This window comes from Ruditapes philippinarum, unplaced genomic scaffold (genome assembly GCF_026571515.1).
Source record: "Ruditapes philippinarum isolate M1 unplaced genomic scaffold, ASM2657151v2 ctg933_1_1_1_1, whole genome shotgun sequence".
NCBI classification, from domain to species: domain Eukaryota; kingdom Metazoa; phylum Mollusca; class Bivalvia; order Venerida; family Veneridae; genus Ruditapes; species Ruditapes philippinarum.
In genome coordinates, this window is record NW_026855336.1 from 14716 (window position 1) to 42055 (window position 27340).

Sequence of the window (27340 nt, forward strand, 5' to 3'; positions counted from 1 at the left end):
CGCTGCAACGCTTAGTTAAAAAGTACCTAATTTAAAAAATATTCGCCTATTGTTTAGGCATACTCTCTACACTTCGCCGCCCTTTTACTTCAAGCACGAATTATTACCGCGATTCAGAATAAGATAATTATTTTTGACATGGTTTAATGATGGCATTGCAAAAAAACGTTTCTTGATTGCTAAAAAACTTTTAAAGAAATTCATGTTTGAAATGTGTCTTTATTTCTGTGAATTATTTCCAAATGATTTGTACATTTTTTATTTGATTACCTGTATATTAGTATAAATATAGTAAATATTCTACTATTAAGTGTATTAAATATATTTTCAGATCATTCTAGACAAGCATTCCTATATAGATGAATTCATTAGATTGGCAAGGAAGAAACTTTTATTGGCATAGAGAACAGCTGTTTTATAATATTATTTTTTATTTTGAAACATAATTTTTTCATAGATATCCTAAACAATTCACGTCAAATGATTTATTTATCACATGTTTATTTTCATCATTTTTCAGAGAAAGGACTATACAAATTTAGTTGTATATTTTCAATTTCATTTTTAAATGTTAATAAAGAAAATAGATTTACATTGTATTTATATATATCCTCTTCAGAATCATTTTCTTACCACACATGCCATGAACTGTAGTTAAAGACCGCGCATATACAAAATATACATTCAAATTATATTTGTTTTTGAAGATTGAGTGTTGCAATTATCACATGTAACCTGGTAATGAAAGTTTGGAAATAAAGTTTTTTAATTATCACTTACCCCCCTTCAAAAGTAATTAGACTTGAAAGAAATTTAAGCGATGTGTAAAAAATAATCAACAGTTACTTTTATTTCGCAAAATACTGACTCAAACTGTAAATTTTTTTATTGTTTTTCTAGCGTTACATTAAAAAGTACATGTATAATAAATATCTTTCTACAGGCATTCAAATAAAAAGAATAATTAAAATATACGGATTAAAATATACGAGTGACATTAAAAAGGCCGGAATCGAGACAGCCACACGAGAGAACTTTACTGTTACGATGATTGTCTACTTCACTGCACCGACATTTGAAAACAGATTTACAAAAAATAATAATGATATAAATGATGAATGAAATTTAAATATTCTATGATAATGGCAATATTGACAATCTCGGCAATAATTTGTACTAAAAAATGAATAAATTTTCTTCACGTGTAAAGGCCGCAATACATTACCCGTAAAACAATTGTGCGTTAATAAATTTGACTACATAACCCAACAAATCTTAAATATTGCATCTTTGATCATCTGTGAATAACTTACATCGGCTTCTTTTTTGTTTTGAAACTGAAAGTATTATGGTACCGTAATAATAAATTTCAAATACCTGCTTTTTATATAAAAAAAATGTAAATTTACCGCGGATTTCGTCAAGTTAATTTTTTAACCGTCGTTGCGGACAGATAAACTGTACCTTTAAAAAATAAATTAGATATTTGAATTAACCAAGTATTTTTCTTCAAAATAAACTTTAAATTTCCAAAATCGGATAATAAATGAAAAAGCTATATGGTATTTTGTAAAGTAGGTATCCGTTGCGAACGGGCATTTACGCTTCGCGCCGGTAAATTATCGATCGATGTACCTTTATCGGGTGCACGACAAGATATTTAAGCATTTATATAGGGTTAACTGGGAGTGTCCGATCCCTGTAATATAAATATAAATCCGTGGTACATGTATGTGTAGGAGATATGCTCTGGACAAAATCTCTATATCTTATCATCTTAAGTGACCTTGACCTTGCATATATTTACCTAAATTACATGTTTCACACTAGAAGTCATGATAATGACCATTTGTGTTTCAATCCTTCAATTAATGATGACTAAATGGTCCCTATACACATTTTCATATTTTTATCTGAACTTTGATTCCAATGTGTGACCTTGACCTTGGAAACAGGGACCTAAATTTTGCATGCGACACACTGCCTTACAATAGTGAACATGTGTGATCAGCTATATTGACATCCATCTATGCATGTAGAATTTTTGCTCCGGACAAGCGTTTTTCTATGACCTCTAAATATGACCTAGACCTTTGACCTAGAAGCCTGGTGCATGCGCGCCACAGGGTTTCTCATAGCGGTGAACATTTGTTTGAAGTTTTATTAGAATCCCTCTGTATGTGTAGGAGATATGCTCTGAACAAAATCTCTATATTTTATCATCTTAAATGACCTTGACCATATTAACCTTAATTACATGTTTCACACCAGTAATCATGATAATGACCATTTGTGTTTCAATCCTACAATTAATAATGACTTAATGGTCCCTTTACACATTTTCATATCATTATCTGAACTTTGACCCCAATGTGTGACCTTGACCTTGGCCACAGGGACCAATACTTTGCATGTGACAATCCATCCCACAATAGCGAACATTATTGCCAAGTTATATTGAAATCCCTCTATGAATGTACAAGTTTTGCTCTGGACAAGCGTTTTTCAATGACCTCTGTGACCTTGACCTTTGGCCTTGAGGTCTGGTCCATGTGCGAGACACAGCTTCTCATAGTTGTTAACATTTCTATGAAGTTTCATTAAAATACCTCCATGGATGTAGGAGATATGCTCCTGACAAAAGTGGACGCCGCCTGCCCAGCTGCCTGCCAGTTTGGAAACTATATGGCATGTAGCAAACAAACTTTGAAAGTATAATAAAGTTCATAAGGAAAAAATGACAAGTCACTTACACTTGCAATATATTTATTATCAGTTTACAGTCTTCAAATAAACATTAAATATTGTATAACAGTATTAAACAACAGCCACTTCCTAGCTTGGGTCATGCTCAACTTTTTTTTCTTAAGTCTGTCAAACACATCAAAAGAAGAAAATAATATAGTAAAGACTATTCCTTATGATAAAACATTTTTTTTTGTAATAAATAAAATTCATATTTCATTTGTGACATTGATGGTCATGGTCATTCACAAGGTCAAATTTGAATAAATCATCATATCAGTTTTGACATAAGTGCTCTTTTGCTTTTTTGTTTTGATAAAAGTGTTCTTTGTCTAATTATGAATCAAACCTGTAAGTATGTAACAAAGGTTTGACAATTTAACAATCAAGATCACACAAAGGCCAGTCATATCAGAATTATTTAACATTTTGGTTTTGTCATGTTTTCTTTTGTTCAAGGTCAAGGTCAAATCAAAATAATTCAACATTTCAGCTTTGTCCAAGTATAAGTCAAATCCATAAATAACAAAGTAATGGCCAATTAAGTAGCAAAATTAATTGATTTGACCTGAAATGAAAAGGTAAAATTCAAGACAAAGTCAAGTTTAACCCATTGTTGTGCAAAAGTATGAAGACAATACATTCAATATACAAAGTTATAGTAAATTATAGCCAAAAACTGCGAAGTTACAATAATTTGACCTTTAAGGTCAAGGTCATTGATGAGTCAAGGTCAAATTGGGTTTGATCTCTTTTCAGAGATTTTGTCCCAAAGGTAGTTCATAAATAACAAAGTTATAGCCAATGATAGCAAAATCATGCAAAATTCATCAATTTGACTGTCAAGGCTAAGGTCATTGATGAGTGAAAGTCAGAATAAATTTGGTGAAGGCCAATTTGTCCAAAGGATTGTTGTTTTCAAGTATGAATACAATCTATTCATAAATAACAATGTTATTGGCAATTAAAGCAGCAATCGGGAAAAATTCAAACATTTGACATTTAAGGTCAAGGTCATTTATGAGTCAAGATCAAGTTTAGTCTGGTATTCTTATAGGTTTTGTCCAAAGGGTTGTTGTGTACAAATATAAAGACGATCTATTATGAAAACAAATAATCAAGGCCAATGTTAAAGTTTCTGGACTGCACTTTGTACCACAACCTGACAGTAGCAATAGCTCAGAAGTTTTCTTTGAAAAAGTGGAGCTAAAAAAAAAACAGTGATGTAAAACGAAAGATTTTCTTACTAGTCAAAAAAGCTTGATTTAGCTTTCATTTTCAATGATTGCTTTTTCTCTCTCTTTTAACAGTTAAAATAATAAACCACTAAAAAATTAAAATAAAATTGACATTAAACAATTTTACCAAAGTTAATAAATATAAATACTGAAGTTAATAACTATAAAGATGCATAACATGATTGCATTATGCTTTGTTTCACATGACTTAAAGACCGGAATGATTGTCAAATAGAAAAAATATCTCATGACTTTATGTCTAATAATTATAAAACTCTTCTAAATAGTAGTACAAATATTTTCACCGGTTTTCACTATTTCTTCATGTATAATTTCATGTATGGGTGTTAGAAATCATGTACACAATTTATTCTTGTTTATATAACAACAGATAATCATATAAATTACTAAGTTCTTAACAATATATATACAAGTTATTCTAACACCAATAAATTATAGCAACACTCAGCAAACATTAAAACCGGATATACATAAATGGTTGATTAAAATTATTCAAAATAGAGTGCAAATGTAACCTAACTTGTCAAACACCCAAGTACTGGACACTGCAAAGTAAGAGAATAAATATTTCAGTTATACTAGCAATACTTAATCACAGACCTATACATCTCCATAATAGCTAGTATTTAGCAAGTCTAGCCTCTGCACCATGACAGCACAGTTTAAGACCTTTGGCACTTAAAGGAACTCCACCCTAAAACCATAAAATTTGAATTTCTTACATAGATCAGCGCTCTTAAAGAATCAAGATATACTTAAGAAATTTAATATACTCTGAAATAAATTGAAAATCAAATTTGTTTTTATGCTATTCTTAGCCAGTTTTCAGTGAAAAGTGATGCAACACTTTTCAATTATGGGTAATTTTAATTAGAATAATCATTCTGGAAAAATGGAGAGAGTGAATGATCTGAAATTTTGCAAACAAGTTATTGGTGTAAACTTACATCAAATGGAAAATTCAACTAGTCCTGTCATGTAAAAAAACCCAGTGGAGTCCCTTACAATATCATATCCTACTAATATTATCCAGACTGTGTGGTTCTTTATATAAACAAATTTTAACAATTACACCTGAGGTAAATAACTAGCAATCTTGCACTTAAAACTACAGGAGCTTCCCGGATTACAATTAGTCACCAACATGCATATTTATCAAACATTTAGGAATAAAATATGAAAATAGTCAAAATTAAAACAATAACATATATCACAGATACTTGTTTGTGAGTCAACAATAACAGGTTAATTTTAATAATTTCATTTTATGTAAAAAATTAAAACCTGACATCGAATATAGAATTTCACTGGCCATTTCACCAGAATATGAATTAAAAAACTCTAGGATTCATGTCAGATTTTAACTTCACATCAATGATATGTGATTGTTGCAGGACTCCAGATAAAATATAAATCACAAAGTTATAAAACAGGGTTATCATTTACATCTAAGAAATAAAAAATCTCATTATCAAACTTGCACATCTAAGAACAGAAACATGCACAGAGAACATTAATATAGACATCTATAGATCGAGAACAAATGTTCTGTTTGAGAAAGATGTTCAAGGTTGTTCAAAACAAAGGAATACAGTGAAAAAATATTTCAAACAAAGATTTTTACAAATTCATTAACAATTAGTCAGTGAAAACAATATACAGCTAAGGTAATGGTATAAAAATGTATCTATTAGACAAAATAGTTGCATGCATGTGTGGAGCAAGAAGATAAAGGTGTTCTGAAATGGAAGTAAAGTTTATCAAGTTATAATCATACTTGGAGATCTCAGGTACATGTTCATTACTTCTTAATCAAAGTCTACATAGCAAATTATACAAGCATTCGGTCAAGCCATTTAGAATGAGCAAAATAGGCACCAACATAAAAAGAATATTTGCAAATTATACAAGCATTTGGTCAAACCATTTAGAATGAGCAAAATAGGCTACCAACATAAAAAGAATATTTGTTACATCATTTGATGCCATTAAAAAGTAATCTGTATATAATGTTACACAAAAAAAAATAATAAAACATTTGCTAATTTAAAATATATATACATGTATAATAGTGCAAGTATAGACAAAAACATAACATACACAGAAGATTTCAGTGCATTTCAATCATTTAACTGTACAAAAATAAAATTGTCAAAAAGCAGTTTTATTGTTTTTTTAACTGGATTAATAAATATAAAGAAATTATGCTAAGCACAATTGAAAGGCAGGGACAAAGGTAAAGCATTATATGTAGCTTCTCATGAAACAAATATTATTATAAGTATTATATATATACAACACCATTTTATGTAGTACAAATATTATCAATTTATTATATTTTAATAATATTACATATCATTATAATATTATCATATAAAAATATTCTATTAGATACTGTAAAATCCCGATTTAACGCCCCCAGGGGCGTAACATTTTTCAAAAGGGGGGGCGTTTAGAGTTAAAAAAAAAATTCTCTCTTCAAACAATGTAAACAAATCAACAAACACATCATCATCCTGTCAACCCAGGATACATTTGATCTACACCGCAAGCTCTCTCTAATTTTCCTCCGATCCTGCTTGCAGTTGGCACCTTCGAAATTGCCGACAATCTGACATAATCAATGCTACTCTTTCCTAATTTACGATGTTTCAACAGGCCCACTTTCAGAACTGTGTAGTTGTCCAGGTGCAAAGATATATCGGTAGTGTGTGTGCAGACTACACTCTGTTATAGTGAACTTTAAAGCACTCAGATATTTTTCATAAATTGAATGATATTGGATATACTATAAATCGCCAAACTAGTAAGAGAGTTTCTTGATTTTCTTTTATTTTCTTTGTTTAAATTATACACAAGGTTTTTTAAAGTGGCTGGGGGAGGGGGGTGTTTATTAGGGTAGGGGCGTTAAATTGGGATTTTACGGTATTACAATTATATAAACCAAATATTCACATTTATTTGAATAATAAACAATACTGAATAATATAAACACTATATATATATATAGAAAATTCATGTAAAATAATATAATCAATATTTTTTCTTATTCTTAAATTCACATTTAAAAGGGTTTTGTAAGTGAAATAAAAGAGCTGTTTTTTTTCTATATCCGAGCATGTGTTGTCCCCCTATGACAGAAAATATATTGGACAGTCACATGGTATTAATCTGGAACAATGATTGGATGTAAGTAATAAGTACAAAATAATAATACAATTACTGGAAGTCCACATTCACTCAAATATAAAACAAAATTTACAGTGATAATTAGGGGTGTATAGGTTAGCAAAAATGTTAACCATTTAAATGGGAGCCAAGTAACAGTGTTAAACCTTTGACCCACCATACATGTACTTAAAGAACTTTAAGATTTTTAACAATAACTTTGTTTCTTTATGACAAGATATGACATATAGTACGTATTTTGTTGTACATGTACTTCACAATATTAAACAACATCGTATTAAAGAGTAATTATTTTCTACTATGGCACACAAAAAAACAAGACAAAAAACAAGAAAAAACACAGGTCTATACCCCCCCATTAAGTCAGATCTTGTCATAGTTAAACAAAGGTAATATATAAAATAATTCTTATACTTCTTTGGCTAATGGTCTAATACTAACCTCAATTACAGGTTATTAAATTTTTTAAGAGGTTTTGTTGGCTAAAATCTGACTGAACCCATTTAAATGCTACACCCCTAGAGATAATCTATAACATTTCAAAATACAAACATTGTTATATACCTAATGATAATCTATAACATTTCTAAATACAAACATTGTTATAGTTATATACCTAATGATAATCTACATTCACTCAATAATTAATATTAAAGTAAAGACTAATTTATTCACAATATCATGTCAAGTATTACAATGTTATCATAATAAACCTATAATAATATAGCAGCGTTGTGCCTAAAACGAAAAATCTAAAAAATGTTTAATACTTTGATCAAAACATATGAAACATAAAACAAATACATGTACATTCTTTACGTGTATACAAGAACGTAAAGTTCAAATATGTGAAATACAAACAAGAGCACCGCTAGGCGGAGCATTATATGCCCGAAAGTGATTTTTTTTTTTTTACTAAAGATGAAGCATTTGTAAGACATGGGAGTAAAATAAAGTATTACCTCCTTCAAATAACAATCCTCCTTTGAAGTTTGTGGTCCAAATGGAACTTTAAGTTATGCCCCATAAACTGTTTTCAATTCTAAGGTAAAAGTGACCTTGACCTTTGACCTTGTGACCCCAAAATCATTATGGGTCTTCTACCCAATATGGACAATTATACTATGAAGTTTAAACACAGTAGGCCAAATTATACTTAAGTTATGTTCCGAAAACTGTTTTATGTTTTAAGGTAATAGTTATCTTGACCTTGTGACCCCAAAATCAATAGGGGTCTTTTACCCAATATGGACAATCACCCTATGAAGTTTGAATATTGTGGGCTAAATGGAACTTAAGTTATGCTCCGGAAACTGTTTTCAGTTCTAAGGTAATAGTGACCTTGACCTTTGACCTTGTGACCCCAAAATCAAAAGGTGTCTTCTACCCAATATGGACAATCATCCTATGAAGTTTGAACACTGTAGGCCAAATGGAACTTAAGTTATGCTCCGGAAACTGTTTTCAGTTCTAAGGTAATAGTGACCTTGACCTTTGACCTTGTGACCCCAAAATCAATAGGGGTCTTCTACCCAATATGGACAATCATCCTATGAAGTTTGAACACTGTAGGCCAAATGGAACTTAAGTTATGCTCCGGAAACTGTTTTCAGTGTTAAGGTCATAGTGACCTTGACCTTATGACCCCAAAATCAATAGGGGTCTTCTACCCAATATGGACAATCATCCTATGAAGTTTGAACACGGTAGGCCAAATGGAACTTAAGTTATGCTCCGGAAACTGTTTTCAGTTTTAAGGTCATAGTGACCTTGACATTTGACCTGATGACCCCAAAATCAATAGGGGTCTTCTACCCAATATGGACAATCATCCTATGAAGTTTTAATATTGTGGGCCAAATGGAACTTAAGTTATGCTCCGGAAACCAAATTGCTAACGGACGGACGGACGCCAGGGGGTATAACATAATATGTCCGAAATTCTTTCTGGCATATAAAAAAACAACAAAAAAAAAACAACTAAAAACAAAGAAACTGTTAAATATTCAATTTTACAAGGCTATTTTATATCAACTTGTGAAGTATACAAAGTTATAAATTTAACTGGATGGGATATGGTCTTTTTTCAATGTATATTATAGAAGTCAGTAGCTTTATCACAACAGCTCTGATGATGAATAGCATGATTTTTTTTATTGTAGAACAACCTGTTTTCATTGAGCAACATATGTTTAACATTTCTTGCTTTAAACTTATGCCTAAAATGAAAAAAATGGTTTTATAAGTTTGTCAGTTTTTTGAAGCTGAATTTAAAAAGCTACTTTACCAAATCAGGCATCTCTAATTTCCATGCATGATCAACAATGCCCAGTGTATATACATACATATGTACATGTATGAATTTTTATGCAACGTTTTGCGAAGAAATATGATTTTTCTGTATGACAAACCTATATAAATTGAGATCAAAATATTCTTGCTGCCTTTTTTTGAAATTCTGTATAAATTTCTTTGAGCTGTGCTGAAATAGGTGCCTGTATTGCAATTCAATATAGATTTTATTCAACTATACTGAATTTTGTGCCTATTTTTGCAATTCAATATAATATATAAACTATGCTGAAATTGGTTAGTGTTTTTGTGATTCTATATAAATTTATAAAACTTTGCTGAAATTGGTGCCTGAATTGCAAATCTATATAAATCTATTAAACTATGCTGAAATGCTGCCAGTTTGCAAGTCTATATCAATTAATTAAACTATGCTGAAATTGGTTCCTGTATTGCAACTCTATATATAATTTCATTAATCTATGCTGAATTTGCTGCCCTTTTCAATTCTATATTTAATGAATTATGTTTTAATGTATTTTGAATTTGCTGCCTGTTTTCATTTCTTTTACAAAGAATTATGTATAAATGTATTAATTTATGTTGAATTTGCTGCCTTTTTTCAATTCTATATGAAGGAATTCTGTATGAATGTATTTATTTATGCTGAAGTTGTTGCCCTCAGGAAAAATGAAGTGTAACTTAAAATGTGAACAAGAAGCTCTAGCTATCAACTATGTTGTAACTTGGCATTTGGAATTGTTGAAAAAACACATAAAACAAGAAATACATCTAAAAGGAAAACAACTACTAAATTTAGAAATATAAAGTATCTAAATACATGTATATTGGCTTTTAGTACATAAATGTCAAATAAACAAAAAATACAACAACCACTTTTACTTAAAGATATACTATGGTCAACTTTAGGTAAAATATTTCTATTGCAGAAATTAATTGAAATCTTGAAAATTCATCTGAATATGTGTAATTTGAAAAAGAGACTGCACCAATTATATTTGGAAGTTGGATTCTCTATTTCTGGTCTAGCTAATTTGGTACTTTCTAAAAAAACTGCCCTTTTTTAAATGACACTATGTATTCATAATTATGGTCTTTACCAGTAGTAAGTAGAGTTTTAAATGTAACATATCTATCTTCTATGTGTGTTTGCAAAATATGTTTCTTTTACATTCAAAAACAGACAGTATAGTAGATTTTTAAATTATCAACTTTGAACATAATGCATCTTCTACTCAAGGAATCTAAAATTTCATATATGAAAAGAGATTTGAGAACTAAATTGTTTGATTGATTTAGTTCTGCACATTATTCCAGTAACAAAAAAATCTTTCATGAAATGATTGTAGGAGTTGAGGTTTTGTGGCAAATTGTCACAATAAAGTTATACATCTCCATCCACATGAAACAAAATGTTTTTTATCTTTATATGCCTGCACCTTGAGTACTTGCTTTGCTGCTTAATGCTGAAATTGTAAAATAAAAAGATCTTAATGTCAGCTTAACTACAATAAATAAAACAAGAAGCAGTCAATGGAGTTATTATTCTTGTACACTGCACTCCTCCTTTATAACATCTATCCACCTTAAAAACAAGAGCCTGGTTTGAGCCGGGTGATGCTCCCCAAATAGGTTTTGGACACAGGAAAGTACACCTCTTGAAGTTTCAGAGTTAAGTCCCTGGAAAAAGTTCAAAGTGCAATAATTCCAAAATTAGGCAAGCCAGAGTTACTGTTCTTTGCACTGCATTTCTAATCAATACCATCTATCAACCTACAAAGTTTCTTGCTGATCCCTCTTATGGTTTTCAAGTTATGTCCCGGACAAACTTCAAAATGTAAAATTGAACAAAGGGCATTAACTACAAAATTTGGCAAGGCCGAGTTAAATTTCTTAAGCAGTGCACATCTACCCATTGAGATCCATCTACCTACAAAGTTTCATGTTGATATCTCTTGTAGTTTTAGAGTTATTTCCCAGGCAAGATTTTTTTTAAAGGGGAGATAATTCAAAAATTGGGCAAAAACAGATTTATGTTTTTTTGTACTGCACTTTTACTCAATGATATCTATCTACCAACAAAGTTTCATGTTGATATCTTTTATAATTTTAGAGTAATGTCCCAGACAAAGTTCAAAAAGTAACAATAAACAAAGTGCAATAACTCCAAAATTAGGCAAGGCAGTGTTATGGTTCTTCTGCACTGCACATCTACCTGTTGAGATATATCTACCTACAAAGTTTCATGTTGATATCTCTTATACTTTACCAGCTATGTCCTGGACAAGATTTTTCTAAAAGGGGAGATAATTCAAAAATGAGGCTTAACAGAGTTATGGTTCTTTTGCATTGCATTTTACTCAATGAGATCTATCTACCTACAATGTTTCATATTGATATCTCTTATAGTTTAAGAGTTATGTCCCGGACAAGATTTTTCCAAAAGGGGAGATAATTCAAGAATTATGTTCCGGACAAAGTTCAAAGTGTTAAAATTAACAAAGTGCAATAACTCCAAAATTAGGCAAGGCAGAGTTATGGTTCTTGAGCACTGCACTTCTACCTGTTGAGATATATCTACCTACAAAGTTTCATGTTGATATCTCTTATACTTTAACAGCTATATCCTGGACAAGATCTTTCTAAAAGGGGAGATTATTCAAAAATGAGGCTTAACAGAGTTATGGTTCTTTTGCACTGCACTTCTTCCCAATGAGATCTATCTACCTACAATGTTTCATATTGATATCTCTTATAGTTTAAGAGTTATGTCCCGGACAAGATTTTTCTAAAAGGGGAGATAATTCAAAAATTATGTTCCGGACAAAGTTCAAAGTGTTAAAATTAACAAAGGGCAATAACTCCAAAATTAGGCAAAAAAAGAGTTATGTTTCTTGTGCAAAGCACATTTGCCCATTGTGATCTTTTTACCTACAAAGTTTCATGTTGATATCTTTTATAGTTTTAGAGTAATGTCCATATTTTTCTAAAAGGGGAGATAATTTCATTACTGGGCAAAATAGAGTTGTGGTTCTTTGACACTGCACTCCCCCTCATTGCCCTCTACCACTGTTTGAAGTTTAAACAAATTATCTCCAAGGGTTTTCAAGTTATGCTCCGGACAAGGCAACGGACGGACAGAAGGACAGATGGAAGGACGGACAAGGTGGCGGCTATATGCTCTCCCTTAGGGGAGCATAAAAATCCAAGTTGATATCTGCTACTAGCCTACTTATCACACTTACATATGCATGGTGACACACAGACAAGCCCTCATCCCCTCTACCAAGGTTTTTCTGTCAGGAGCATAAAGATTAAAAGATGTAAATGCCAAAGGATTAAAATGAATTAGATAGATTAGATGTAGATACATGTACAATGATACCTTAATTGAAATCCATGTAAATTTATCTTCTACTTAATTGTAGTGACCACCAACTGTAAGAATCTTTTAGTTCCCATTCTTACTAGAACTATCGCTGAATGCGATTCATACCCCCACCAATGTCCTTGACAGAAGACGACTTGGAAATGTGGTTAAGGGAATAACTTAAGTGGCACAAATACATAAAAAGAAATTATCTCTGGTGAAAAAAAGACTAATTGTACAGGTAATAGTATAAATATATATCATTAAATCATGTTCCAAACAGTTACAAATAACCTTTCATTTTCCCAATGTACTTAACATTTTATAAGTCAATTTTTGACCTTCAAGTGTGGTCTTGACCTTAAGCTGGCACAAGGGTAAGATGGGTTTTGCATATCGCCCAGTTGGGGTGAACATTTGAGTAAAGTTAGAAGAAAATCCTTCCATTAGTATAGATTTAAAGAGCGGACACAACATATTGTCTAGTATTGATTGTATGTAAATTTAAAGACTTAAAAAGGGGCATAACTTTGCCAAATGCAATACAGAGTTATGAAACTTGACCTGCATATCTTATTTGCGACACCTCATATATTTTAAGTATTTTAAGCTTCAAGCAAATACCTGTGCTAGTTTCAGAAATATTCAAGTACATGTTAAAATTTAAGAACATTTTCTAAGTCAATTTTTGACCTTCAAGTGTGACCTTCACCTTTAGCCAGCACAAAGGTGACATAGATTCTGCATGTAACCTTGTTGAGGTGAACATTTGAGTAAAGTTTGAAGAAAATTCTTCCATAAGTATAGGATTTATAGAGTGGACATGACATATTGTCTAATATTTGATTGTATGTAAATTTGAAGACTTAGAAAGGATCATAACTTTGTTAAAATGCAATACAGAGTTATGAACTTGACCAGCATATCTTCATTGTGACACTTCATATATATTTTAAGTTTCAGGCAAATACCTTTTCTAGATTCAGAAATATTCAAATAAATGTTAAAATTTAAGAATATTTTCTAAGTCAATTTTTGACCTTCAAATGTGACCTTGAACTTAAGCCGGCAAAAGGGTGACATAAGTTCTGCACATCCCCTTGTTGAGGTGAACGTTTGGACCAAGTTTGAAGAAAATCTTTCAATTACTGTAGGACTTACAGAGCGGACACGACATACTGTGTAATATTTAATTGTTTGATATTTGACCTTAAATTGTGACCTTGACCTTGAGCTGACACATAGGCAACATGGTTTCTGCACATCCCCTTGTTGAGGTGAACATTTTAGGCAAGTTTGAAGAAAATCCTTCAATAAGTGTAAGACTTACAGAACGGACACAACATATTGTGTCATATTTGATTGTTTGATATTTGACCTTCAATTGTGACCTAGACCTTGAGCTGACACATGAGCAACATAGGTTCTGCACATCCCCTTGTTGAGGTGAACATTTGAGCCAAGTTTGAAGAAAATCTTTCAATTAGTGTAGGACTTACAGAGCGGACACGACATACTGTCTAATATTTGATTGTTTGATATTTGACCTTCAATTGTGACCTTGACCTTGAGCTGACACATGGGCAACATAGGTTCTGCACATCCCCTTGTTGAGGTGAACATTTGAGCCAAGTTTGAAGAAAATCCTTCAATTGGTATAGGATTTATAGAGCGGACACGATAATGGAGACGGACGGACCGACGGACCAACCGACCGACGCGACAAAGCGAATCCATTATAGCCCCCCCCCCCCCACATTTTGTGGTGGGGGTATAATTACAATATATTTCTTACATTAAACGTTGTTTGGTGCCAATTTATTTAACATAACGCTGTGAACAGTTTAGCACGTCATTTTGACGTAACTGTTTGTAATGTTTTTAAAAAGAACTTCCGTTATAAATTAAAAAGAAGTTGCGTTATATGTAGGGGCGTTAAATGTTAAAGCTTAAACTGTAATTTTAAGGTTTCAATGTTAAAGACATTATAGTCGAGAAACGCTTTGTTATTTGCTGATGTATGAAAATAAAAGATATATAGATGCGCATACTTGAAAAGTCTAGTCGTTATCCAAAATCCTTTACAACAACTGTCATACAATAATAAAACATGTAGATATACACTATACCTGGTTCTATTAATATATCATTTTCTTTCTCCAGTAATTCCTTTAGTTTCATGATGTGTGACGCGTAGCTGTATAGGAATTTACCACTGTCCTTCTCTGTAATACCACCATAGAGTAGTCCCAGCACAACCACATTTTCCCCCATATCATCATCAAATATCACTGAACCACTATCACACTCCTCGGAAAATTTCTCCACTGTAATCAATACAACAATAAAATATTAATAAGAATTCAATATGATTTCTACATATATTTAGTTAATTTCTTCAAGGTTCAAGGTCAGTTTTGTTTTGGGTTTTTTTTGGTCATTTTTATAACCAACAAACGAAGTTTAGGGTGGCGTATATAGGAGTCAGCTTGATGATCGGTAGGTCCGTCCGTCAGTGCATATCATGGTTTCTGGACATCTAGAGTTTGGAATGAGGTATTGCAATCAAACTTGGTATATATCAACCTTATGTGGAGACCCCAGTTGGTATTGCATTTGGATCCCCTGGGGTCAATGTCACCGTTACTAAAAATAGAAAAATGGTTTCCGGACAATAACTAGAGTTAGGAATTAGATATTGTAATCAAACTTGGTGTATAGCAAGCTTATATAAAGACCCCGTTTGGTTTTGCGTTTGGACCTACTGGGGTCAAGGTCACCATTACTTAAAACAGAAAAATGGTTTCCAGACAATAACTAGAGTTAGGAATGAGATATTGTAATCAGTCTTGGTGTATAGCAAGCTTGTATGAAGACCCGGTTGGTATTGCTTTTGGACCCCTGCGGTCAAGGTCACCATTACTAAAAATAGAAAAGATATTGTAATCAAACTTGGTGTATAACAAGCCTATATGAAGACCCCAGTTGGTATTGCATTTGGACCCCTGGGGACAAGGTCACCATTACTAAAAATAGAAAAATGGTTTCCAGACAATATGTACAGTAATAAATGAGACATTGTAATCAAACTTGGTGAATAGCAAGCTTATATGAAGACCCTGAGGTCAAGGTTAGTATTACTAAGAATAGAGAAATGGTTTCCAGACAATAACTAGAGATAGGAATGAGGTATTGTAATCAAACATGGTATATAGCAAGCTTACATGAAGACCCCTGTTGGCATTGCATTTGAACCCCCTGGGGTCAAGGTCCCCCTTACTAAAAATAGAAAAATGGTTTGCGGGCAATAACTAGAGTTAGGAATGAGATTTTATAATCAAACTTGGTGTATAGCAAGTTTGTATGAAGACCCCAGTTGGTATTGCAATTAATTGAAATAATTCTAATCTTTGTACACAGTTGATACTCCATTTACTACTAAGGTTGAGTTTAAATTTTTCTTTAGACCACTTATTTTTCAAAAAGTCAAAGTTGCTGGTGGTGGTATTAATCAACTTCAGTGACAGGTAAAGTTGTTTTTTTTTGTTGTTGTTGTTTTTCTTGTTTTTGTTTTTTCCTTTAATGTAGATCACACTGTCCAAATTTACACAGCATGCTTTACTATCGTCAATAGTTGATAGGGGAATAAGAACTGGTCCTTGAACACAGGTCCTTACAAAAAACATATTTCGATCAAATTCAAGCCATTTTTTTTTATCAAAATTCATGACATAGTATTGTTATTTGCCTAAAAATAGAACTAAAGGTTGCAAATATGTAGATATTATTTTTTATGCAAAATCTGTAATAAAAATAATATTGTGTACAAATACCTTGATCTTGCTGTCTATCCTGACTTCCGCTAGCTGTCACACTACCTGGTGGCTTTGGGTTGTCTGCCACAGGCTCAATCAAGATATTCACATCTGTGTCAAAGTTTCTCCTTGGGTTCTGATTAATATTTTCCATAATTTCCCTAGTTTTATAATCATCACACATACATACTCCACAAGTTAATCCCGTTGCGCTGCCAAATTTGAAGACCTTCCGTCTCAATATTGCTCCACCATAAAATGACCATTTTTCAGAGCTTTCTTCCATTGTCTGTTCAAGCAGAGAGTCACTGAATTGTGTTTTGGGTTTTTCAGATGTCCGCAAACCAGAACAACAATGTTTTATTTTATCTTCAAGAATCTCTATCAGAGCAACATCTATGCTATCTGGGCGATATATTTCATATTTCTTTTTTCCAAACGCTGTATAGCCTGCACCAAGTTCAGGATGTACAGCAATAAGTTCTTTACATTTGTGCACGCAATGAGCACACGTTATACAATGTAATTTACCTTGATCTTGTTTCTTAACTGTTGACTTTACATTCACAACACAGCCAATACTGCCATAGTTATAATCATCTCCTGGTTCAGGGTTTAACTTCTCTGCTCGTAATGATAATCCCGGTTTGATACTATTAGAGCCCGCAGCAGCCTTTGGAGGTTGTATAAGCTGTGTAGCATAACCATATGTGTATCTATGTCTCAGTAGAAGGACTTTCACTCGTTTTAAACTGTCTTCACTAAGTTTTTCTGTCAAATGCAATGTGAGATCTCCCCACATGATCCCACATCCATACACCTCTGGAATGCTGATCAGAAATGTAAATTTAGAATGAAATCTAGGTTTTTTGAAAACAAACTTGGAATACAAACAACTTTTTGATAAAAAACCTGGTTCTTTATAATTAATTGAGTAAGCCTAATACTTTTTATGTCATATGCTGGCAAATATTTCTGATTTCCAGAACTAACTTGTTTATCAAGTAGTACAGGCAAAACATTTTCACCACAGTTAAGGGTGAATGCATCACTTTAAATTAAATCGTCATGGAAATACATGTCCCTCAGAATAGACCCAAACTCACAAAAAAAAACATTAAGACATTACACACTACACTGTGTTTATTAGACTAGCATAATTAAAGACATAACTGTTATAACTGAGGTCGTAACTGTTATCAGTGAGGTCAAACAATGTGTTCTAAGACATCATAAATTATCTCAAGTAGTGTAATATGATGTATGAGGTTGTACACATTGCATTGTATCACAAAAAAGCACATAAAATCCAACATATTTTCAGTTTGTTTGTTTGTCTGACTAATCTATGCTACTGTACACATTTTTGGTCATATCTTGGTAGTTTGTCCACTTAACTGGCTTTCCTGGATAACTAACCAGTAAAAGGCCTTACAATGAAGACAATTTCTTTTAGGCTGACAGTAAAATTTATCTTGAGCAAATTGACCAGAATGGTAGAGGTCAAAAGTAACAAAACTTCATCTTTAATATCAGTTAATAAATGATGGTGCTACAAGATACGGTATGTAAAAGTGAGACAAAGCGGCAATTAACTCTCGCTAAAAACTCTTTTTCTTTTTAAATAAGATTTTAACTAGAAATGTGTCCATAGGACACGTGTGCCCTCCCCCCCCTCCCCACTGTTCTGTCAATCTTATAACTCTAGGTCAAATATTTTTTGGACTACATGTACCACAAGTTGAAAACTAAAAATCTTTTACTAAGTAAAGGACAAGAACTTCACAAATACTGAATAAATCCACAAGCAAACCCCAAGGTGCATAAGTACACATGCTGACCAACATTCTTGTAAAATTTCAGGCCTACAAGTCAAATACTTTTTCAGCTATGCATGAACAAGTTGAAAATTGCAAATTTATACTACTGTAAGTCAAGGGCAATAACTCTAACAAAACTGAAAAAAAAACCCACATGCAAAGTCCCAGGTGCATAGCTCCACAGTGATGTTGATCATTATTCCTGTAATTTAGTGATGTTGATCATTATTCCTGTAAAGTTGGTTGATTCTAACTTAAGCACTCAAGGAACAAAGAACACAACATAATGAAACGGTTTTTACTAAGTCAAAGGCAATAACTACAAATACTGGATAAATCCACAAGCTAAACCCAAGGTGCACAACTACATATGCTGAGCAACATTCCGGTAATGTTTCATGACTCTATGTCAAATCCTTTTTGAGTTACATGCGACAAGTTGAAAATTGCAAAATTTTACTAAGTAAAGGGCAATAACTCTAAAAATACTATATAAATCCACAAGAAAATACCCATATGCACAACTAAACATGCTGATCAACATTCCTGTAAAGTTTCATGACTCTAGGTCAAATCCTTTTTGAGTTATGTGCGACACAAGTTGAAAATTGCAAATTTTTACTAAGTCAAGGGCAATTACTCTTAAAATACTACATAAATCCACATGAAAATACCCAGGTGCATAACTGCACATGCTGATCAACATTCCCATTAAGTTTCATGACTTTAGGTCAAATACTTTTTGAGTTACGTGCTACACAAAAGAGAAAGGACGGACGGAAGGAAGGACAGACAGACAGACAAGGGTAAATCTACATGCCCCCCCCCCCTACAGTGGGGGCACAAAAATCATGGGGCAAAGAGGACAAAAGAAGTAAATGAAAATGCACCTTTCACTCAGTAAAGCATGCTGAAGTTCATTAGAAAGTTTAGGCAAGTCGGGTATAGGTGTCTCTATAGGAACCTCCGTCTGTTGAAGCAATCCTACCAGTTCAAACTGCAGCTTCTTGATAATGGTCAAATATTCCCTCTTAGCTTTCATATAGTCTTCTGTTTCTTGAATAATCTTCGTCAAATTACTGCCACATGTACGTGCAAAACTTTTACAATCGTGTACTGCATCAAGAGACCAGTTAGGTAAGCTCATGGTTTTCATCATTTCTGTTACTTTTGTCTCGTATCCACAGAGATCGTCATTGAGGAAATCATTGACTAGGTTAGCAGATAAGCCATACCTTTTAGACAGTGCATCACATATATTGCATTTAGTCTGCTTTACTACAAAGTCCTTTAGTTTCCTATGGAACATGACCTCTTTCTCTGAATGTGATGAAGGTACTAACATTTCGGCTTTCATTGCTGTAGAATGGGAACAAAAATGTTTTTATTCAACAGATAAATACATGTATAGCACAGTTATGTTTAAATTTGGAACTTTAAAACATTCACCTTTTTCTGATGATGAACCACACATATAAATGGTGTTTCTTATTTCAAGCAATGTATGCCTAAAAAGTGACCTTGAATGATGTAAATTTTCAATATATTTAGATAGTTTCAAAATAAACAAGAATGTCGGAAGACACATATACCCCCCTTTCTAGCCATTGACTCACATAATTGGTAATTTTATTACAGAAACTTGCCAAAAATGGGTACATGGAAGTGTTCAATTATGGAAAAATCAACGGAAACCATTTTGACTTTTAAGGCCCATGTGACATTTACCTTTGACCTAATGACCCCTAAATCAATAGAGGTCATCATCTTCTACTTATGACCAATAACTAGGTGAAATATGAAGACTTTGTGATGAATACTTTTCAAGATAATCAGCGGAAACCCTTTTGACATTTAAGGCCCCTGTGACCTTGACCTTTGACCTAGTGACCCCAAAATCAATAGAGGTCATCTATTAGTTATGACCAATTACTATGTGAAATATGAAGACTTTGTGATGAATACTTTTCAGGATAATCAGCGGAAACCATTTTGACATTCAAGGCCCCTGTGACCTTTACCTTTGACCTTGTGACCCCAAAATCAATAGGGGTCATCTACTAGTGATGACCAATCACTATGTGAAATATGAAGACTTTGTGAAACATACTTTTCAAGATAATCAGCGGAAACCATTTTGACATTTTAAGGTCCCTGTGACCTTGACCTTTGACATAGTGACCCCAAAATCAACAGGTGTCATCTACTAGTGATGACCAATCACTATGTGAAATATGAAGACTTTGCGATACATACTTTTCAAGATAATTAGCGGAAACCATTTTGACATTTAAGGCCCCTGTGACCTTGACCTTTAACCTAGTGACCCCAAAATCAATAGGGGTCATCTACTAGTGATGACCAATAACTATGTGAAATATGAAGACTTTGTGATACATACTTTTCAAGATAATCAGCGGAAACCATTTTGACATTTAAGGCCCCTGTGACCTTGACCTTTGACCTAGTGACCCCAAAATCAATAGGGGTCATCTACTAGTCATGACCAATCAATATGTGAAATATGAAGACTTTGTGATAAATACTTTTCAAGATAATCAGCGGAAACCATGTGGTCTACCGACGGACAGACCGACGGACTGACAGACAGACAGACAGACCGACATTAGCAAAACAATATACCCCCTCTTCTTCGAAGGGGGGCATAAATATGGATTTTTTAACACTTTTTTTTTTTTAATTAAAAATGTGATTAAAACTCAGCCTCTCTTTCAAGCATAAAATCACTAAGATCATGATTTAGAAAAAAACATAAGCAGATATTTCTGTAGATGAAATCATACATGCAAACCTAACCTTTAACTTCAGCCATGTCAATTGAAGTAACAGATGAACTATGTTGCTCTAGGAGTTGTAGAAGAAAATCTAGTCTTGGTTTCTCCTCTTTTTGCCTCCATCGATAAAACATATTCAATATCATTGATAGTGTACTCTGATTAGAATGTTTTATCTCATCAATATCTGTACCTCGTATTCCTAGAGGTGGTGCCAACTTTTCCCAGCCATCACCAACAGCTTTTGCAAGTCTGCTTAAATCTCTGTCCGATGGTTCCACCACTGCTTTATCTGCATTAAGATTAAACATGTATCTTATATTTGATAATAATTTGTAATCAAATCTTCATTACAAAACAAAAGAATTTTTTAAAGAATTATTATCTCATTGAACAAACAATGTAAAGCTGTAACTATTACATAGTTTCAACTACTATATCACTGTTTCTGAACTATAATAACAATGTTTGTCACTGTATTACACTAGAATTCATTGATAAACCATGTAAAACACTGATACATGTACTTTTGGTGAAAAAGCTTGAAACAAGATTTATTAAAGGAGCTCCACTGAGGTTAAAAAGCCTAAAAGCATAAAATGTGAAAATTAACATACCGTAGATAAAGAGAAGCACTTAAAATGGAAAAATCTGTAAATAATAATAAAGTATACTCAGAATAAAATTAAAATAATATAATTTTTTGTTCATTTCTTAGCCTAATCCGAGTATTTCATTTTTGGGTATTATTTCATGATAAAAATGAAAATTCTGGAAAAACAGGGTGATGGTACGATCCTAAATTTTGCATGCAACTTATTGGTCTAGAACTTAATCAGATGGGGCACAAATATAAAAATATATTCTGAATCCAATCATGTCAAAAGACCTCAATGGAGTCCCTTTAATGTTATCATTCATGAAAGTTTCATCATTCCATTTTAAAGATACCTTACCTCTTCCACTTTCTGGCGAGAAATCTTTCACAACAAATTTATTTGACAGACTATTTACTAGTTTTGCTATTACAGCTTTCTGTACATCCTCCTCATGGTTCTCTAGTCCCCTTGGTATAAGTGCACTGTTATAATCTGCTATCATCTCTAGAACTTTCACCAAGTTCTTTTCTAACATAAACTGTATCTGTTTAGCCAATGACATACAGCGGTCAACATCCTCACTATCAGATGAAATTATTTCTGCAATGTTGAAGTTGACTTTAACAAGGTCACAGTATGGATAATTTGTTTCTGTGTCATTGATGTAGATTATCATATTCTGAAGCTGATCATCTGATAAACCAGAAAACTGGGTCCCCAAGTTGCTTGTAATCTGAAAAATTGGAGAAAGAAAAAAAAACACTAAAAGAAACTAATTTGTTATGATTAAAAAATATAATTTTCAATAACTGGATTTCAATTAAAAGTTTAAAACTGATGGATATTGTCTGACACTGATCAGAAGCTGAGCGTCGCTATTACCAAATGTGACCGAAACAGATCTTGCACTTATTTTTACCATTTACGGTAGCTTAAATCCATAGCAATAAAAAAAGAAACTTTAATTTTTATTCTTGACGTCAAATGTTTTTGATAAATGGGTAGACAAAATCATAAACTATATAAACATTCGAGAAAAAAACTTTGGGGAGCATGAATATTGCACTTTAAGTGACAAAATTAAAACAGTTTATCTGCAATTCAAGCCTTTAATATAATTCAGATGATATTAATGTGGTTATGAAACTGTTAGGTACTGCAATAATATTAGTCATTAGCTAGTTTATAAATATATACATATTTCACATACTCAGTAACATGTCTAGCCAGTATCTAGTTATTAGGGATTTTAGGAGAATAAATTTACATCTTGTAGAGTATACATCACTATTTTGGAAGTCTACTTGATTATTATATCTTCCAACAACAAAACAGGAGACACTTAGAAGACCATACCTTGACATCCAATGATGACACCATTACAACAGTAACTATTGGACCACATTTCTTTTGTTGGCTATGTATAAAGCTTGACCAGCTTAGCTCGGTTTCTTGAATATCACCAACAACATTCAGGTTTTTCTGGACATGTAGAACTGGAGCGCCAGGGACTGTTACTGATTTTTCTACAAACAGATTAACAGTGATCTTGCCTCTACTGGTATCTTCCAACGACAGAATTTCCTTTTGTCTTAATCTTCCTTCATAAACACAGTCTTGTAGAGATTCTCCATCTAGAAAATAACACAGCAAAAAATAAAACAACTGGTATGTAAAAATAATACAGAAGAATGCAACAAGAGGGTCAGGTTTGTACTTATCTCTCTTCTGTGATCTATTGCTAGAAATACTGCCAAATGTGCAAGTTCTGGTTCATCAAGTGTTACATAAAATTTTCTATTTAAGTCTATGTTAACGCCAAAGGCAGGTTTAATTATATTGTGACAAGGGACATTATTTGTTAAACTTTAATTTGTAAAACAAGACTACCGGTATATAATCTTACATGCACAATGTTTATTCTGGGTCATTTAACCTGTAAAAATATTAATAACTCAGTCATCGAATTTAGCACAAGCCCGGTGGGCCATGGCCAGTGAAAATTAGTTCGGCCTGTGTAAATTTTAAGAAAATTTAGTTAAATATATAGTAGAATAAATTCAAAACTGGAATTCGGGCCTGTGAATACAAAATCTTAAATTCGATGACTGATAACTAATAATAAGACATAGACTTGAATTATACCTAAAATTCTGTTCCATCTTGGTGTAAAGCTCAACAGTCTCTCCTGAAAATATTTTACTCTCGGGAATGCAGCAACAGAGTAGGTGTAACTCGAACCTTTATCCATGGCATACTAAATGAAATGTCTGGAAAAAAATCAGCTTTTATTTCACTCTCATTGTGATTATCAAATTTTGAAATATGATTTCAAAAACCCTTTCAAAATATAAAACAAGGTCCTTTTTCTGGAAAAGATGACCACCAGTTTTTGCTTTACAGTATCGTGAACCTGTCCAAACTTTCATGAATTCCTTGTAGTCAATCTATGCAGTTCAGTAGCTCATTGTACACTACTGTATAAGATGTCCATCACTTTTATTAGTTTACCATTACATTATGTCATTTATTATCAAAAAAAAAAAAAGTTTGCCCTTAGCTTGGAACAAAACAAGATTCAAATATTTTTTTAAAAAACAAAGGGTTGTCATTTATTTCTTTGCATATGCAAGCATTGCATGTTTATCTATAGATGGAAAAAATGAGACACCCGACCAAGTTTGTCCCATCAAAAATCAATTGTATATTGATTAAAGAGTAATATGCAAGGAATTGCCACTATTACAATGAAACAGTCTTCAATATCTACATCAAAAAAGCACTTAATTTAATATTAAGTACATGTATCTATTTTTCTTGAAAATAAAAAGGAACATATAATAAATGTTTTCATAATGATCACAGATGACCATATTCGAACTATAGCTAGTAAACATTTAAAACATCCTTACCAACAAATTTCCAGGATAATTTGGGCTGAAAATGAAAACCTCAAGAGTGTTACCAAGGTTTTTCTTCATTTGGGAAGTGTGACCTAGTTTTGACCCTAGATGACCCACATTCAACCTGTGCTAGAAATCATCAAAATAATCCTTCTGACAATTTTTCAGGATATTTGGACTGAAAATATGACATTTATTTTAAACGCTTTGTGGTCTAGTTTTGGACCCTAGGTGACCCGTATACCAAATTGAGTTAAAATTCATTTAATCAACCTTTCTGATAAATTTTCAGAATATTTTTTGGCTGAAAATGTTACTTCTAGAGTGATAATAAAGTTAAAATAAAAAATACTGCAGTTTTCGTATAGGTTAGTGTTAATAATACATATTAACAAAAATAGTTGGTCAAGCCTGCCACAGGCAGGCGACCAATTATTTTTGTTAACATGTATTATTAAACATTAACCTATTTAATGATCAACATTATTTTTTTCAACCAAAAACAAGGCATTTCTCTAATTCACCGATAGCTCCGCCCTTTCGCTCTAAATTAAAGATGTCTACACCTTGTCAAGTTTCTAACATGTCACATTTAGAAAAGCTAAATAAATGGCCTTTTTAACATATAATTAGGCACATGTTTTATTGAAATGTCACAGAAATTATACCTTTATCTAAAGTAAGACTATCATGTTTCTATAAAATTTCTTTAAAAAAAAAACAGCGAGGAAAAAAATTCAAATAGGTAAAAACAATGGAGTTAATGAAATGTGTAAATTCTTTTAAAATAAATGGAAAATGTGAGACAAATTTGTTGTAAGCAAGTTATTCACTAACATTTAAAATCCCTATTGATTTGCTCATTTGAAAAACAGTTGACCCTTTTTCTGTATGTCAATTTAGGTTTACTGTGACAGGAGGGTAAACTGGTTAGACGACAGATTAAGTAAATTTTATTTAGTTAATACACATTAACCAATGTTAGACTTAGCAGAAATTTGAAAAATACTACAATGTGATTGGACAAAAAATAATGTTGATCATTAAATGGTTTTGAGAGGTAGGAGGGTTGTAGAGTGGGTGGGGGGGCAGTTGGCCCGGGGGTAGTGACCAATCAATGCGCCGAACACCTATGGTCAAAATAACCTTACTGACAAATTACCATGATATTCCAAGAATGCTAACAAGATTTTTATTTGGCTCTGTGACTTTGTTGTTTTTTTTACAAAGACAACACGTGTGTATGTAATTTTGCTACAAAGTGCTCTGGTAAATATCATCGCGGTTTTGTGATTTGATCATTTGTTACCTTAGAATGTCCTTAAGTTTTATTTGTACATAATATGTAATACATGTACACAGAGAATATTCTTCTGTACAAAAGATATGTACTACATTTCTCATGGGAAATCAACCTCTTTCACAGAATTATTGTCACCAAGTGCCTAAGTACATACTGTTGCAGTTTTGTAATTTAGTCATATTTGGCTATTTTATGGCCCTTGAATGTGATCAAAAAGTTTGAAAGTTACAGTTAGTGTAGGAGATCATGCAGACTCACATTGTTTTCATCATTTGAATATATATATCAAAGTCTTCATTCAACTTCCTTTATTTACAATATAGTTATCTGAACAACTTGTCATTCAGGTACTTTTGGATCATTATCAGAACAGATATTTCCTTACATGCAAGTACTTGATTTCTAAAACTAACGTAAATTAATTCCTCTCTCCAGGGAATGTCAGGATTTATATTATTTTGATTTATTTGTGGAATTATAATGAAAAAAAATTTCCTATATGGTGTGATTGAAATTGCCTTCTCATGCTATATCAATTTATGTAATTGTTAAAGTTTACTTTGGATAGTAGGCCTACTTAAAAATCATTTTATTTTTATAAGACTAAAAGCCATTGTAACTATGACGAAATATATTGCAGCTTATCTGCTGTTTAATTACATAAAATTTGAATGAGGGTGGGGGCTAGGAAAAAAAAAACAAAAAAAAAACAAAAAAAAAAAACAAGAAAAAAATGGAAAAAAAAACATTAATAACAAGTTGATCATTTAATCAATTATAAAGTTGTTAATCAATTGTTATCTGATCTTATATACTTGAATAATCAGGTATAATAAAGTCAGTCACAATTTTAAATATCAACTTGATCAGTAGACGACCATAACAGTATCCGAAATCAAAGTCAGTTATTTTCGGTCAAAATTCAACGCATCCGGTAGGCCTGTATTTTAACAGTCATTAAATCATCTAAACAACAAAAACATTATTAATTCACAAGTAATATAATATCAAGACACGTGTTGTTTAAAGAGATATACATAAAAAAATATATATTTACTTTCGGTTTGACGTTTTCTTGTTGTTGTTGTTTTGGACTGGACTAAATTATTGACTTAAACCGTTATCATCTTTTAGGCAGCTAATGAATTGAAACACTTCATAATTATCACTTTTAATACTTCTTTCAGGTAATGCATTTGACAAAAATATAACTGAGGTAAAACTGAGTC

At 32.3% G+C, this 27340-nt stretch overlaps 1 protein-coding gene across 1 annotated transcript; it reads right to left on the minus strand.

Moving 5' to 3' along the window:
* Positions 1 to 2760: 2760 nt before the first annotated feature.
* On the minus strand, positions 2761 to 27340 carry LOC132742992 (uncharacterized). The gene is made up of 9 exons (XM_060731495.1): positions 27169 to 27340; positions 24051 to 24175; positions 23262 to 23539; positions 22263 to 22638; positions 21329 to 21598; positions 19402 to 19870; positions 16710 to 17521; positions 15006 to 15203; positions 2761 to 10972 (listed from the first exon to the last, which is right to left on the minus strand). Exons 2-9 carry the CDS (start codon positions 24154 to 24156, stop codon positions 10932 to 10934), a joined length of 2550 nt encoding a protein of 849 aa, XP_060587478.1. The 5' UTR covers positions 24157 to 24175; positions 27169 to 27340; the 3' UTR covers positions 2761 to 10931.